At 34.6% G+C, this 18,551-nt stretch overlaps 1 protein-coding gene across 1 annotated transcript; it reads right to left on the reverse strand.

Annotated features, from left to right (window-relative positions):
* Positions 1 to 3,647: 3,647 nt before the first annotated feature.
* LOC106110002 (odorant receptor Or2-like) lies at positions 3,648 to 7,426 on the reverse strand. The gene is made up of 5 exons (XM_013291675.1): positions 6,633 to 7,426; positions 6,263 to 6,359; positions 5,335 to 5,439; positions 4,428 to 4,583; positions 3,648 to 3,766 (listed from the first exon to the last, which is right to left on the reverse strand). Exons 1-5 carry the CDS (start codon positions 7,424 to 7,426, stop codon positions 3,701 to 3,703), a joined length of 1,218 nt encoding a protein of 405 aa, XP_013147129.1. The 3' UTR covers positions 3,648 to 3,700.
* Positions 7,427 to 18,551: the final 11,125 nt, after the last annotated feature.

Here is an 18,551-nt window from a genome sequence, read left to right on the forward strand (position 1 = left end):
TTCGCGTTCATGTCGTATACCTCGACCCATTTGGTATACGAGTCTACAACGACTAAATACGAGCGACCGTTCAACGGGCCTAAAAAGTCGATGTGCACCCTGTAAAACGGCTGAGGAGGAAACCTCCACGGCGTCAGTTTAGCCCGCGGAGGTGCCGGCCTCAGCCGGGTGCATATATCACACGACCCAATTAACCTTTCAATGGCATCGTCTACTCCCGGAAACCAAAATCGGGACCTCGCTTCGGCTTTTGTTTTTACTATCCCTAAATGTGACGTGTGCAATTCGTCCATTATCTTTTTACGTAAGGAATTTGGAATGATTACTTTGTGTCCCCTCATTAAGCAGCCGTTTTCTACCGATAGTTGATGTCGGCACAAAAAGTACGGCTTCAACTTTAAATCGGCAATTTTGCTAGGCCAGCCGTTTAAAACATGCTTCGCGACGCGGGACAAAATAACATCTTTTGCCGTTTCGTGACGTAGTTCGCTAACGGTCGTAGGCAACGTTCCGTCCACCACGAAACAAACATACGCGGCCCTGTCGCACAACGCCGCGGCGGCGTCTGCGCACGACGCGCGCGCCCCCTCTGTGGCCCTCGCGCCGCGCTCCCCCGCCCCTGCTATGCTCGCACGGGATAGATAGTCCGCATTGTTATCGGCACTGCGAACGTACTCTATGACGTAATTATACGCACTTAAAAACATCGCATATCGTTGCAGTCTATTTGCCGACACTTCCGGAATCCCTTTATGCGGGCCAAAGATAGTAATCAAAGGCTTGTGGTCGGTTCGTAAGACGAAAGGATCCGATCGACCATACAAGTATTGGTGAAACCGACGCACCCCGAATATGATCGCAGTAGCTTCCTTTTGTATCTGCGAGTACCTATTTTCAGCGGGCGTGAGTGTGCGCGACGCGTATGAAACCGGTCGTTCCGCGCCGTCTTCTCCCACTTGTGACAATATCGCCCCGAGGCCGGTGGGAGACGCGTCGACCGTTAGGATAAGTTTGGCCCTTTGACATATATATTTTATATATTTTATAGGTTGTGATATTTTTTTTAATATGTATATGAGTGGTATGGGCATGTTATGAGAAGGGATGAATCGCATGTAACAAGAAGGATGTTAGTTATGAATGTGGAGGGGTACATCGGTAGAGGTAGACCTAGAAAGAGATGGATGGATAGCGTGAAAGGTGACATGATCAAGAAGGGAGTGATGACTGAGATGACGGATGATAGAATGCTTTGGAGGACGAAAACCCGCTGCGCCGACCCTATGGGAGTAGGATAAGGCAGGGGAGATGATGTATATGAGTAGATTTTACTTAGTAATCGGTCGATGGCGTGGATATCGACGTTTACATGTTGATGAATTTATTTAACTCGAATATAAGTATATTTCAAAGTTAGTTTTTGAAATATAGAGCACTCTACAGACGTCTGAAAGTTAGAACGGAGCGTCTATAGTTTTTCACTTTACAGAAACACGTTTAATATCTCATTCCTGTGCCCTGATACAGCAAAATGTTTGTGTGCTTCGGCAATAAGAATTGAAGTTTGTGTTGTTAATAACAGTTGCTATTTCTAGTTTTATTGCTTTTTACTTTCCGGTCATGAAGCATAAAAATACATGAATATTTTTATATAGCCTGTTCATATCAACTTTTCGATCTTTTATCTTGGTAAAGGAAAACGTGACGGAAATAAGTCAGACAAGTATTCCAGAAACGTATTCATCCTTAATTATGTTTTAATTTAAGATATAATGAACAAAATCATTCTGTTTAAGAGCGTATGCACACCTTTAACTAAATTATCGAACAACTTTTTAGTCTGGCTTTGATTCCTATGAGCATATATAGAGGTGCGCACTACTCGATTTTTAGTTGCGCAACTAAACAGTTGAATGGGCTGCGAAACAATCGACAATCGCACAACCGTTGTGCCATAGTTTATTAAAAGGTGTACATCCGTTCTAAGAGCTTCGGTGACTTAGGAGTTAAGTATTTGATTTTTAAAAAGTCGAATTCCTCGCTATGGCAAGGAATTATTAGATATCACAGTTTCATGTACATTTATCCCACGTTCTTACAGTGACGAAAAACATCGTTATGTCTTTACATCTGCGAAGAACTTCAAATATATGTGAAGTCAAACCACAGTGCAGTGTGGTTGACTATGGTCTAGTCATCACTAACTTATGGTGGACTTAATTCCGTCAGTGGGCATTGTTTATTGTACCTACACTTTTCTAGTAATAATTGACAGATCCAGTTTTTCAATTAAATAATTACATTAGTCAAAATTACTGTAGACTATAAATATACCAAAACTTCAAACCAGACGAATAAAAATCACACATACGTTTACATGAAAATATTTATGGCTGCGTCAGTTTTTATTACAACGGATTTTATGAGAAAAATTTCCATGTAAAAATTACGACTCGCTAAGTTAAGGATAGCTTAAGTTAACGATGATTACAAGTGATTCTTGTATGAGTTTTGTGGATGTATTTGTATATGTATTTTACAGTGGTAGTGCCCGCGTTAACATCTTAGCGCTGCAGGACCGACACGCCCGGTGTAATACCACGACCACATAGAAGACAGGCGTGAAATGGAAGCAATTCCGTGTTTCGTCTGATAAGTGTGGTGCCGGAGGCCTAATTCAAGTCCCTTACTCCTTACCACCCTTTTCTCATAAAGAGAGGATTGGAAGGGGAAGTGGATTTGACAGTGGAGGAGATGCATAGGAAGGGAAAATGTCCTCTTTATGTGCGTCTCCTCCTCCGTCGGATAAGGGTAGGCAACGCATCTGCAATTTCGGATGTTTATGGGCAGCGGTCGCTTCGCCATTTTGGCGGATTCGGGGGCCGCTTGCTCGTTTGCCACCTTATGTTAAAAAAAATACTTTAAATTAAACCGGAATACTTAAATCTAAGTTATTTATTTTACAAGAACAGAATTAATTAAAACACGTTTACATTTTTAAATAGGTTTTTTTTTAATTTTTTAAAATTGTGAAAGGGCAATATCGACATGATTTCACTTAAATAGAGAAGGGACATGTGCTGTAAAAAAAAAAAATTAAGGTAGCATTTCACCCTCATAATGTTACTTTTTATAAGTATTTTAACTTGTTCTCACCTGTCCTTCTAAATGTTTATAAAAATTGTGTATAGTTTTCGTCCGTGAATCCGTTTGTGTAATAAACAGCTTAAGTGTTCCAGACTATCCTCTACATATATACCATACTAGCTGTTCACGTGCGGCGTCATCCGCGTCATATTATTGAAACTTTATTTTAATGTCTACATTTGACAATTTCTCTAATGCAAATGTCAAAATTACCGTTTCCATAATAACCTTGCTTCCTTTATGTTGGCAGATAGTAGTTTATGGTCCCTTTCCCAAATGTAAGTTTTTTTTATTAACCCCCTAAGTTTAATAACGTGATAATATATAACCTAAAGCGTGTAGTAAGTGTAGAGCTTTTTATTAAAGATAGAATTATTAAAAAAACATCCTACGCCACAAAGAAGTGTGTGTTTACTCTTTATTACATTAGTATAGATTTCATCTTGATCTGTTCAGCAGTTTAGGCTACAAACTCTAACAAACATCCATCTAAACTTTCGAATTTATGATTGGTAAAATATTGTTTTGCAGTTGCTACTGGTTTTCAATTCTTCTATTCACTAACAGTTTCTTGAGACTGTCGCAGTAGAGTGTAATAACTATAAGCGCCTTTTAAGATCTGAAAACATAAGGATTCATAATGATATCTTTCCTTTAAATCTATGCATATAATAAAACTAGCTGTACTCGTGCGGCTTCATCCGCATGATTTTATGTAAATTTTATTTTATTGTTTACATTTGTCAAATTATCAATAGCATATGTCAAAATGACATTACATGACATGACAAACCTTAGCAATCTTTCTTTCTTGATGTTGGCAGCAACTTATCGTCTCTTTCCCACATTAGGGTTTTTATCCAAAATATTTACCCCTTAAGTTTAATACCGTGAAAATATATAGCCTAAAGAATTATTCAAAAATATGCTGTAATTGCTGACATCTTAGGCAACAAAGAAGTGTGTGTTTACCGCTTTATTATAATAGTATAGATTGCAGCGTTTGTTCGTCATATCAAAAGAATAATTCCAGATTTCGGGAAGATCATGTATTTACGTTTCTTATAACAAAATTCCCATTTTTTTTTGTGTGTCTGTCCGCAAGCCGCGTTTGTACCGGGCTATCACCGAAATGGCTTTGCTGATTTGAAGCGGACTTTCACTGAAAGTAGCTGACATAGAAGGGAATAATATAGGCTACTTTTTAATCTTAATACTGCGTGTACGAAGTCGAAGTCGTACAGTTTTGAATTTGATTTTTTAATAAACAATGCACTTACATTTATAAAAGTGGCCACAGTTAAATTGGTGAAAGGCCCCGCGGAGAAAACTATAGTTCTATTAAATTGTCCGATAATTATTTGAATATCCTTTTGACTGTATTTGTTTCTGTTCCACCAAATACTATTGTATGGACCATTCATTACTTGCATACTCTGAAAAATCATACAAAGTTATTTAATGCAATAAAATTAGGGAATCCATTAAAAGCGGGCGCACACCTTTGAAGAAACCATCGCAATGTTGTGCGATTGTCGTTTGTTTCGCAGCCAATTCAACTGTTTAGTTGCACAACTAAAGATCGTGTAGTGTACAAAAGCTTATAGGAATCAAAGCAAGATTAAACAGTAGTGCCATAATCTAGTCAAAGGTGCTCGCTCGAAGAGCTTCGACGCAAAATATCGTGCTATAATATCCATCAAAAATAACATAACTTACGCCTATAACACAGAGGTAGGCAAAGACGGACCATTTAGCTCGGTCATTAGATATGAATGATGTGGGTAAGACTGAAGAAAGTATGGATTACGAAAGAGGATATACTTAAGAAGGTATTCAGATTTGACGGCTGATAGAGTTGTATGGAAGAGCACATACTGTGCCGACTTTCCTAATAAATGCGGATTAATGTTGGTAAACTCCAATCTTCGTGACATTTGAATAACATAATTAACTTTATTTTCGTTTTTATTAATAGAACTCGCATTCTCCCGCGACTCCGTCCGCGTGGAGTTAAAAAAAACTGACAAGTCTATCTAAATTATCCTCTACATCTATAGCAAATTTCATTTAAATCCGTTCAGCAGTTTAGGCTTTATAATATTAGTATGATGAGTAGAAGGCTATCTTTTTAATAGTTAAATTTACTTCAAGTCAATCAAATGAACGATTTTAAGTTTTACTAACCGCATAAAAGAGGTCGTTACTGTGCCAACAGTAAATAAACAATTGAGCAACTCCAAAGATTAAATATTCCGTAGTGAGGAAGCGTTGCATCGCACTCGTCTCCACCTGAAAAGTTAGTTACGTTTGACATCAAAGGGGAATATTCAACAAATTGAAATGTACAAAGCAATTTTTAAATAAACTTATATTCAACACGCTTGCTTACTTTCTGACTTTTAATGGTTTTTTATTCAATTTTCAGTACATTTTTGCATCTGATTCATTACGTTTTAATTTAACCTTGACATTTGACCTTCTAGATTTGAAATTCAAAAGACAAGCGGCCATGAGAATTTGCATACATAACAAAGTGATACGAGAAACAACAAAAAGAGTATATTTCCTCGCTTAATATTCCATCCATAGAAATGAAAAGAGAACTAAATCAAGTTCTCCGACATACATATTCTTCAGACAGTGGTAGAGCGTGCTTAAACATCTTCGCACTGTAGGGTCGGCTCGCCCTGTGTATATCACGACCGAACAGAAAACAGGTGTGAAGTGGAAGCAATTCCAAAATGAGTGTGGTGTCGAAGGCCTAATTTTAGTCCCTTTCCCTTTCCATCCATTTTTTAAGAGGAAAAGATGGGAAGGGAAAGGGGATTTGACGGTGGGGGAGACGCATAGAAATGGGAAATGTCCTCTTTATGTACGCCTCCTCCTTTGTCAATTAAGGGTAGGCAACGCATCTGAAATTTCAGATATTTGTGGGCAGCGGTCGCTTTCCATTTCGGTTTAATTAGGCGGCCGCTTGCTTCTTTGCCACTTTATATTATAGAAAAGTCGAAACAATGAATTCCATTTGACGCTTGTTTACACTATCCTTCCCCATCTGTTGTCGCTGGTATAGATGTGACCAGCCAGGAGGGAATATAATTAAATTGCTTACTGTAATTTGATAAGCCGTAGCGCACAACATCACTGAACAAACAAACATATATAGTAGCATTATTGGAGAGAGGCAGGAATCAAATAGACGGGTGTACCTGAAAATATTTTTAAAATAAATTGACATAGAACATACTGTTAAGGTAAATTAAATGATAACAATAAAAGAAATAGTTTAACGGCTAGTCCAGAATAACGCGCACACCTGAAACTAAACTATCGCACAACTGTTTAGTCTCGATTTCGATGAAATTTGGTACGGATGTAGAGGATAGTCTGGAAGAACACATAGGCTACTCACTTTTGTTCTTTTTTTAATTCGTAGCGAACGGAATCGCGGGCGAGAACTAGTTGTAATATAGTTCACTTACTTTATCAACTCTACGTGTCGTCTATAACAATTCCGTAGACGAGCATTAGCAACCTCATCTGATACAGGATTGGATTCCGTACCAAAAATATCAGCACAATCTAATTTTAACAACTCCAATTCACCTTTGAAGAAAACCATTATAACCATTGCATTTGTATCGAATGATGTTATCCATCCACCTCCGTAAATTGACGCGTAACTTTGTATAATCGAAGCAATTATATGACCAGGGATTGTATTCTTATTGAAAGGTACCCAAGAGCTAACCACTTGCATATACGATTCAGTGCCATTTCTAACAAGTTCTCTATAAGTTGGTAATGCTAAGAATTTGTATATCGGTTGTGACATCACTATAATGACAGTTGTATACATTAATGCCCAGTATAAGTATGTTTTTCTTCTACAGTATTTTGTATATTTATCTATGGTTATTTTTTTATTTTTTTCATTAGTAATGCGTTGTGCTAAATCAGCTTTGTTCACGTATTCGATTATATTCTTCCAATATTTCTGCCAGAATAGAAAGGTTGTTACTTTGATCACGCTTACAGTTGCCAGCATTGTTATCTTTAAATTATTCAATAACAAACTTATATCGGATTTTATAAACCAGATATCAACGTATTCGGTTGCTGTGAATATTATAACAGACAGATGCATTAGTAAATAGATATTTCTTAATAATGTTTTCTTCGGTAGTAACAGTCCCCAGAATTTTAATGCCTTAACATTTGGTCCTAGTAATGGCATCCTCTCCGATTCGAGTTTCTCAAGTAAATGTTTCAACATTTTGATTTGAAGTAATTTGTCTTTGTCAAGCGAAACCTTATATACTTCTAGCGTGTTCTAATTTACTTCGATATGAGTTAATTTGAGAATAGTGTTGTGCCTTTTAATGGAATATTTTTTTACTTTAATGTTCGGGAAAAAATAAACAACGTTCTTCGATATTAAAAACAGGTTATTAATATTGCGACAATAGTGTTTAGATACAATGTTCAGATTTTTTAAACCTATATGGACGTTTTGGTATTCCCAAAAATGTATTGTACTAGTTAAAGACGTTTTTTGGTCAATTTAAAAAAATTGTAAAAAATTTTTTTATATTCAAAAAAATATAAAAAAATTTCGAGACAGTCAATCACTCTAATGAAATGCAAGAATAAAAATTGAAGAAACACTTTTCTTACATTATAGTAATGATATACAATTTGGTACCTAATTTTAAATCCCTCGAGGTTTTCAGACATATGCAAAAACTCACATCAAAAAAAATCTTACTAATAAAAATGCAAAAGTTTAAATGGATGGATGTTTGTTAGAGTTTATAGCTTAAACGGCTGAACGGATCTCGATGAAATTTGGCATAGATGTAGAGGATAGTCTGGAAGAACACATAGATCGCTTTTGTTTTTAATACACGCAGACGGATGCGCGGGCAAAAGCTAGCAACTAAATAAATGTTGATTCTTTTTCAGAATAAATTAATTAAAATGGGCATTATTAACAAACTATATAATTAATTAACATATGTATAAAAAAGGTAAAGAAAAGCACTTTGTGGCTTTATAAAATGAATATGAAAGTTCTCTAGTTACATCTCTAAAGAGAAAGAACAAAATATTATTTTTCTCATTATATCAAAATACTAGAGCTGTGTTAATTATAGTCACAGAGAAGTTATAATAAAAAAACGTGAAAAAATAAAGTCGATTCAAACTTAGGTCAACAAAAAAATATTTTGATATATGTTTGTAACATAGAACTTCTAGTCATACTAATATTATAAATGCGAAAATTTAGATGGATGGATGTTTGTTAGAGTTTGTAGCCTAAACGGCTGAACGGATCTCAATGAAATTCTGCACAGATGTAGAGCGTAGTCTGGAAGAAAACATAGGCTACTTTTTATCCCGGAAATAGTTACGGTTCCCGTGGGATGCATTAATTTTGTATTTTAATGTTTACTTGATCACTCTGCAAAGGTTTAACATATCCTATTGAAATTTGTCACAGATAAAAAAAAGTCTGGAGTACACACGCGATAAGGTTCATCCTCGAGATATTTTCGGTTCCCGAGGGTCTATGAAAAAACATAGATGGCGCTAGTTAATTACGATTGTTTCATTTTAAGATAAAAAGAATTGCATTACTTAAATAAAGTGATATATATGTAACGTAAAAAAAAGATTGTGAAGGCAACTGTAAATGTTTTTGAATATAAATTTTTTTAATCAAAAACTATTTTTTTTGTCACCTCTGTATTAAGATACTCTATGATCGTAACGCTATTTCTTATTAAAATTAATAGCAACGTAATTACAGTTATATTGCTTCATATTCTTCAGAAGTGTGAAAATAAATATAACGTAATTACGTTGTTATTAGGATAAAGATAATTTCTACCCCAATGTTATTTAATCAACAATATAATCTTCATAAATTAGTAAGTATAGAAAGTCTTATTAAAACATAACATGCCCATACCACTCTAACCTTTTACTCCTTATATTCTCAACCACTGGGGCTACTCTCAAACGTCCTCTAATATACTTATTTCGTATCTTATCCAATCGTGTTACACCACATCCATCTTAACATTCGCATTTCACCCACACGTATTCTCCTTACATCCGTCACTATATCCGTATTTTATCACAAAAGTTTGGCACAATTTTAAAAGACAATTTTAATATTGTCCTAAAATTCTACATACATGTTTTTCTTGCCTTAATTATGTGCGTTCCATATTCATAAATGCGGCGTAAACGAGAGCGGTTTTTGGGCCAGAATAATGTTACAGTGTTTTAAGAAAATTGCTCCCTTAATATGAAGTTTTTTTTTTCATTTTCATTTACGTAAAATTGTATAGACTAATACAATTGACCTATTTGAACTGAAGACAAAAATTTTATAATCTATAATTAAAAACTAAAAGTTTCTAAAATATTAGACATTAGCTTTCGCCCGCGACTCCGTTCTCGTGAAATTAAAAAACAAAACACGTAACCTGTGTGCTGTTTCAGACTGGTAAACTCTAAAAAATATCCATCCATCTAAACTTTCAAATTTATAATACTAGTAAGATTTTTGACGACTTCACTACCTTGTTAAGTAGCCGAAGATTGGGTTTTAAGAAATCTAAAAATAATCTTGTCATTATTTTTTCTGCAATATCCTCAAACAAACAAATACGAGTACAGAAAGACCTTCCTTCTGTTATACTACTAAAAAAATTATTCACCTCTCCCTTCTTTTTATATTCATCAGTACAAGGTAATATTTTACTCTTCTGCAGGCTTCTATTAATTCGATCCATATTAACATTCACGTCATATAGAAGCGTTGCGTATTCTCTTTGTGAATGTGTATTAAATTTGATCAGACTGCCATACTGGAAAGATTAATCTTTGGTAAAAATTACACGAATATCTTGTTCCATGAGCGTCCCCAGCCGATGGCCTGAGCTGGAGTAGATTGATGACCGTAGGGGGAGGCACGAAAATGATCCAGGGTGCTAGACTATAGTATCCTAATAAAGCGTAAACGCACACTTCTTTGTTGCCTAAGATGTCGGCAATTACAGCATATTTTTGAATAACTCATTTTTTAAGAAAGAGTCCTACACTTCCGCCACGCTTTAGGCTATATATTTTCACGTCATTAGAAATACTTAGGAGGTAATTTTTTTATTGAAATCCTAATGTGGGAAAGATACCATAAGTTGCTGCCAACATCAAGGAAGCAAGGTTTGTCATTGTCATGTCATTTTGATATTTGCAATTTTCATAATTTTATGCGGATGAAGTCGCACGGGAACAGCTAGTGATAACATAAAGACAATACTTATCAACTTGTGTAAGAGGCACCTTACTTATAAATATAACTATATGTATATTTATTTTACCATATTAGAAACCCCCACGGCTGGGCAGGTGCCTCCTGTTCTATACTTCTTGACGACGATGTTTTAGTCTGAATATATTATCATACTTTCTTGTAAAGTTTGCTATATTTTTAACATTCTGTATATTTCATTTATGTATGTAATGTATTAAATGGAAAAAAAAGTAATTTTATGACGGCCATTTCTATTTAAATGTAAACCGTAGTAACGGTTATAAAACTTTCAAATTGATCATAATAAAATTGAAATCATAATATCACATAACATTTTTTATTATATCATAATTTAATATTTATAGGATTTACGAGGTCGTAGTTTGATAATTTGATTGATGTTTTTTATTGAAAGTTGCTTAAAATTAAACAACAGATTGCTATTGAACGTTTTTCAACTGTTTTTTAATGAGTTTAATGTTATTTCCGATTTAACAATAATTTCATCATTAAAAATAATAAAAAGTAGTCGTGCACTAGTATTTCCTGATCAATTTAAAACAAGACATAGATGTAATTTAAAATCGTTATCATATTGAAGACATTAAAAACATGTTTTTTCATTAAATTGAAACAATTGTTACCATTAAATTGGGAAAGGGATTCTTTTGTTATTTTTGCAATCGAGTAACCTTAAATTAACCGATTCACAGTAAAAGTTTGCGGAAACAAGTTATTCGTCGGTACGTTGGCAACAGCTGGGAAAACACGACACGGTTTTATTTACCTTTGAGCTTTTGTAAATTTTATTTTTGACATTGTTTCGGAGCTGAAAAATAAAATTGAATAAACTACAGTATGTTACTGACGAAATAGTTTGTCACCGAGGTTTTTTAGGCTGCATTATTTTTACAAAGAATAAATTTAACAGAACTGTAGTATTCAAATTGAATAAGATTTTTTAAGTCATAAAACAACAAGTTCTTAATTAATAAAAAAATCAGATGGGAAGTGGGTTAGGGAAGAGGTACAGGTAAGGGAGATATCCTCTTTTTGTGCCTCCTCTCCACTTTTATTTAAAGATAGACAACGTATCCAACTAAACAAAATTACTCACACTTCATTTCGTAAGCGCTTACAATCTGTCAACCGTAAAAAAATGGAATTTAGAGTTTAATCTTTGCCTTATATTTAATATGCTGTTACAAATTCAAATGTCGTTGCACTAATCAGCCTTCACTTTATCACAGTAGACTTAACTGCCAACATACTCATCTACTTAGAAGTTAGTGTTGGCTTTCATGAGAATATTTATCTCATATTTCCATGCAAGACTTGTGTTTAAGAAATCTCATCTAAGGCTAGTTGTAAAAGTTTACTAAGCAGCAACAAACTTATCCAGTAAGCCACGACTTGCAACTATTAGATAAGGCATGTGCTCTAAATGTGGTTACTTTACAATGGGTGTGGTCGTACTTATAGCGTATTTTTACAAGCTGAACCTGGAATTAGTTGCAATAAAAAGTAAAATTATTATGAAAGCTTAATAAGTAATGAAAATAATGTAAAATAATCTTAAACAAAAAGTGTAATTAAAAATTATTATCTTCCTATTTATTTAGTTTTATGAGATATTAATCTTTTTATGACCTCTTCGAAAAATATTGTCGAAATTTGAATAAATTCTGCCCAGTGGTTTAGTAATATGGTGAACATAGATTGTTTTTTTTTTTTATTATTTTGACATAGATTAAAAATAGTTATAATAATGTGATAAATATTTTTCAGGTAAAATGTATAATTTATCGTTATAAACTCTAACACTTGACCCCACCTTTATAAAGTTTGCCACATAGTGTGGATAAGATCTAAGTCGTTTTGCAACTCACAAAACCGTTTTGCATGTTGCATTGTTGCTGTTCCAAATCATTTGTACGTGAGCTTCAAACTGCATGCATAAAATAATATGTTTTGTTATACAAAGTTGACGTAATATGCAAATTTAATATCTAGAGTCCCTTAGTCTATATTTCGTGAACCACTATATAACTAAAGAAGTCCCATACCCTTAACATATATTAAAAGATCTAGGTATAACTACCTTTAAATAACTCCATGGCAGAGAATTTCTCTACACTGTGAATTTATCTCCAAAATGGTATGAAGGACAATGACTGGACTAATAATAGCTAGCTAATATGTGGGAATATTGTTACATGTTTTGTTTTAATTCCACGCTGACGAAGCGGGCAATTGTTAGTTTATTTTATAATATTATATGGTGGCCAACGAGCAAGCGAGAAAAAGGGACTAAAATCGGGCCTCCGGTACCACACTCATCAGACGAAATACGAAGTTGCTCCCAATTCACGCCTGCCTTCTGTGTGGTCGTGGTATTACTCGGGTGAACCGACCCACTCGTGCGAAAATGTTAAGGCGGGCTCTACCACTGTTAAGTTTGTATGACAGTTGCTTACAGTAGGCTTTGTAAGATTCATTAAGCGTTAATTAAACAACTCTAGGTGCTGTAGTTATGTACTGTATGCACACTATCAGTTTACTTAACAACATAACGTTGTAATTGCCTTCAGTAGAGATACGCCACCGTTCTCTTGGGGAATAGTTCACAACACTAATTTGCACAATTCGTAACAACAATTATTGTATATATGGAGTTTTGATGTCCATAATCTATCTATATTTATACTAATATAATAACGCATTACCTCACTTTATTATGTAACACTAGCTGTTCCCGTGCGGCTTCGTCCGCATGAAATTATGAAAATTTTATTTTGTTGTTTACATTTGTCAAATTATCAATAGCAAATGTCAAACTGACATGACATGACAAACCTTGGCAATCTTGTTTCCTTAATTGCATTCGTCGAAAATTCGAAAAATCGAAAACCGCATTGGTAGATAGCGGGATTCGAACCCAAGACCTGTAGGAACCGTATTCAACTCAATTGAAAACAATTTCACAGTTACTTTACTTGCTTTGTTTAAAACGAATTATATTAAAATTTAAAAGCCGCGTCTTATTGATTATAGTGGGAAAGAAATTATAACGACTGTGGTTTTAAAGTGGACCAATGACAGATTACGTGATTGTACTTCTGCTTGTACATTTAGTCTAAGCCTAATCAATTCCCAGCTAACGACGTAATCTCGGCCATTCAGTCCGGCGTCAGGTCCACGTTTAATTACAAGGCCATTGCGCGTATTTCGCTGTACATTGAATAGAAGAACAAATTAACATAATCCCTTTCAAACAAAACAGGTAATGTAACTGTGAAATTGTATTTAATTGCGTTGAACATGGTTATAGCTAAAATATCTGAATTAAGAGATAATACTGCACTATTCTAATTCACAAACGCAAAAGTAAAAAGTTTTATATTTTAAGAGCGGGCGCACATAGACTAAAATATCGCACAACTGTTGTGCGATAGTTTGGTCAATGTGCACAACTAAAAATCGAGTATTGTTCGCACCTACATATAAGCTCATAGGAATCAAAGCGAGACTAAACAGTCGTGCGATAGTTTAGTCAAAGTTGTGCGCGGGCTCAATCTAAATAACAAATAATAAATTATTTACATGTTTGATATCGAGTTTAAACAAGTATTTAACTAAATAATGTCTATATTTTTGGTAACACAGTACGTCTATACAACTCAACGACAGAACTCACATACCACAGAGTTATAAACGTATAGAGTGGATGTAATTAGATCCAGGGTTCACCGTATCCCAGTAATCCGGGGCCTTACCTTGTAATCGTCATGGGTTCAGTGTCCGTTTAATTGCGACTTGATTGAATAGCACGAGGATTATACCGACAGGCCCAGATTAACGAAACACCTAATGACTTCTATCTCGGCCTGTCTAATATTGTTATGGTCACAAAGTCTTTCAGATTAGAAAATCATCTAGCTATTGCTCGCGGCTTTAACCGCGTGAAATTAGTAAATAAAGCCTATGCTCCTCACAGATAAATTACGTTTCTAACGGTGTAAGAATTTTCTAAATCGGCCCAGTAGGTTTTGAGTTATTTCAATACATACAAAAACAAACATTTTTCCTCTTTATAATATTAGTATAGTTTAGTCCGCGTGGAATTAGAAAGTAGCCTACGTGTTATAGACTACATCTATGCCAAAGTTCATCAAGTTCCGTTCAGCAGTTTAGGCTACAAAATCTAACAACAATCTTTTTTTGCATTATAATCGTAAAGAGTAATATTGTAAACAGGAAAGATTTGTATTTTTGTATGTAACGAATAAACTTAGTAACTAATGGGCCGATTTCAAAATCTCTTTAATCTTTAGAAAGCTATATCATCATTGAGTAACATAGGCTATATTTATTACATTTTATTAATTTCGCTAAATTTAAATCAATTGAGTAAGACAATTACAACTGTAGTCCAGTTTTCGACTTAAACAGAAATGTCATTAAACAAAAATGGGTAGGAAATTAACTTCCGCGACTGTACATTTATTAAAACAGCAAAGGAGATATTTAATATAAATCGTGAGGACGATGCCAACTCGAGCACAATTCCCTTTTGTTATCATTGAACGCTACATGAATTTAAATAAAAAATTAACTCTGTTTTAAATGAAGAATGTTTTAACACGAGAAACAATGCTAAGATTAAATTTAACCGTGAAATTCTCGACACCTGTGTAATAATTAAATTATTATCTCTATTATTTAGAAACAAGATTTCTGATAAAGGTTTAATACAAACATTTTGCAGAAATTGGATTTTTCAACTATTGTCTGTTTTATTTGTCTTTACGTGGCTCAACAATACATCTAGTTTTTGACCGACTTCCCAAAAGAAGGAGGTACTCAAGTCGTCTGTATGTTTTTTTTTAAGTGTTACGTCATAACTCCGCCACTAGTGGACCGATTTTGATAATTCTTTTTTTATCCGAAAGGCAATGCTTGCAGGTGGGTCCCATTTTTTGTTTGATTTTTTTTACCTACAAAATATCCAATTTAGGTACCAACATATTAAAAAAATCAATCAGAGAACAGATCAGGCCTAGCAAGATTTGCGAGAAAGTCTTCATAACATCAACATTTAACAGTGGTAGAGCCCGCTTTAACATCTTCGCAGGAATGGGCCGACTCGCCCGGTGTAATACCACGACCACACAGAATGCAGGCGTGAATTGGGAGCAATTTCGCATTTCGTCTGATGAGTGTGGTACCGGAGGCTTAATTTTAGTCCCTTTCCTTTTCCACCCTTTTCTTAAGAGGGAAGGATGGGAAGGAAAAGTGGATTTGACAGTGGAGGAGACGCATAGGAAGGAAAATATACTTTTTTTGTGCGTCTTCTCCTTATATCTGCAATAGCGATTGTCTATCGGCAGGGGCCGCTTTCCATTTCGGTGGATTCAGTTGGCCACTTGCTCGTTTGCCACCTTATATTATAAAAAAAACATCATTGAGCTGCCCATTCTAATAAAAATTATGTTGATGACATCATGAATATTATACCAAAAATATACCTACAAGGGCCACTGTACAATCATTTAAGTTAAGGTTCTCTGCTTAACTACGTTAAGTTAAACTAAGTTACAGTTGTAATGTGCTTGAATATCACACAGTTTAGATATCGTAGTACACATTATGTACTAATAGGTAATCTGATAACCGTAAACAATGTCTATGATCGTTTATATAATGGAAGCATTGATAACTATTATGTATATCTCTAAGATTTTATACTAGCTTTTGCCCGTGACATCGTCCGCGTTGATTTAAAAAATTAGAAAGTAGACTATGTGTTCTTCCAGACTGTGATCTACATGTTTTATTGAGATCTATAAGCCGTTCTGGAGATACGAAGTTACATACATTCATCCATCCAAACTTTCGCATTTATTTAGTATGAAGTATGATTTATAAACACATACAATACTTATGGATTCATTTTAAACTGTTTTCGTAGAGTGAAACAGGGTTTTATATTTTTGTATCTTTGTAACTAATAAACTCAAAAACTACGGATCCGATTTCGAATATTCTTTCACCATTAGAATGCTATATTCACCTTGATTGGCACACAATATATTTATTTTTACATTATGTCCAAAATAAATATTTATCCATACAAAACTAAGACTTGCCGCTAGCTTAAGACAAAGAAAACAAAAGCATACGCACACCTTTGACTATACTATCGCAAAACCGTTTAGTCGTGCTTTGATTCCTATAACCTTACAGAGGTGTATACTACTCGATTGTTAGTTGTGCAACTAAACAGTTGTATTGGCTGCAAAACAATCGATAATCGCATACAGTTGAGCGATAGTTTAGTCAAAGGCTCGCTCTAAGATGTAACTTTGAATATATTTTTTTATTCTTATAAAATGCTTGTTTGATCAAGTTTCAGTATCTAAGCTTAAACTTTCCGCAGCCGGTGCTTGTTCTCACTTCAATAACTTGGCGGTATCCATTAGTTTAGCTAGGATTTGCGCGTCGACGTGAATTTTGATGAAATTTATGTCATAATGTGTTTGAAATTAATCTTTGTTGCTACTTAACTTATTTTAACAAAAAAAAAAAACAATTAAAAGAATTTACTAAAACCCTTTCAAGTTATGTATCAGTAGAATAGGTTGGTTGTGCCCGTTGCAAAAAGACCACACAGAAGACAGGTGTAAAGTCGAAGTAATTCCTTTGCTGGTGAATGTGCCGGAGGTCTAATTTAAATTCTCTTTTCCTTACCGCCCTTTGCGTAGTAAAGGATGGGAAGGGAAACTGAATCTCATGAATGACACCCATAGACAGGCATTATCCTCTTACTCCGCGTCCTATGGTGATTAGGTAATGCAAATAAGGATAATTAATTATTTACGGCTTACTCACGTATACTTTTTTCCGGTTACGGCACCGACCAGTTTCAGACCCTACGGGGGTCCTTCTTCGGCGGCGATTTTTTAATGTGTGTTACGGCAGAGTTATGCTGTAACACACATTAAAAAAAACATACGGACGAATTGAGTACCTCCTTATTTTGGGAAGTCGGTCAAAAAAGAAGATATTACACACAAACATCTACATTAACAAAATTTGACAAAGCTGTTAGCTTAACTATTTTGATGTATTCTGTATTCTTGAAGGTTAGGCTGTGCTATAAATCAATACCATTTATCTTTATTTAAAATAATATTAACTTTGTTATTGTGATCCAACACATTATTTAAATATTTATGTCATGGTTTTAAAATGTCTGTATTCTACTTGTTATGTTAATAATCGGACAGTAGTCAGATGTAAAAAAAAGGGAGTTGCATTGGCTTGACGACAAGACGGCCATATTGGTAGTGGCATGGATACATGGAAAAACGGTGTTATTGGTAAGGTTATTCTGTGCAAATTGGAAGAAAACATAAGAAGTTGAGGCGTCGGTAGCTCAGTGGTTTAAGCACTTGACTTGTAATCTACAGGTCTTGGGTTCAATCCGCACTTGGCCTGCGTGGTTGACTATGGCCTAGTCACCCCTTACTTTAGGGTAGGCTCCGAGTCTCTCGGTGTAGATTTATAATGAGTTGGTGATGATAAGAGGTAAAGAAGACTATATTTTATTAAAGCATAACATGGCTGTGACGCCCATAGAGGTTAAATAAAAGTGATTACTTTGTTAGAAAAAAATATATATCTTTAATCTAGAGTAACATTAATCCGCCTGTTGCGAGTAACAAAAGGCCGGAAAATAATTAATTACTTCGCTAACTTTTCGTATCCATTAACTGTGTTGATGTTACTTTACTGCTTTTTGGATCAAACAGTTGTTACTAAGGCTTTTAATATTGATGATTTTACTATCGAATCACTTGTAGTAAACATTAAAAAGGATAATCAGAACCTATTTTACTACCTTTCCATATTTATATAAAGAATGGGAAGGGAAAGTGGAGTGGAGTTTGGTAACGAAGAAGACGCAAAGAAAGGGAAAATAGTGTTACGTGTAAATATACTGTAAATATTATTTAGATGAATAAAAAGATAACTAACCTGGAATAAATCGTTTTAATTCTCAACAATTGGT

Source organism: Papilio polytes, unplaced genomic scaffold (assembly GCF_000836215.1).
Source record: "Papilio polytes unplaced genomic scaffold, Ppol_1.0 DF820956.1, whole genome shotgun sequence".
In the NCBI taxonomy this organism is placed as follows: domain Eukaryota; kingdom Metazoa; phylum Arthropoda; class Insecta; order Lepidoptera; family Papilionidae; genus Papilio; species Papilio polytes.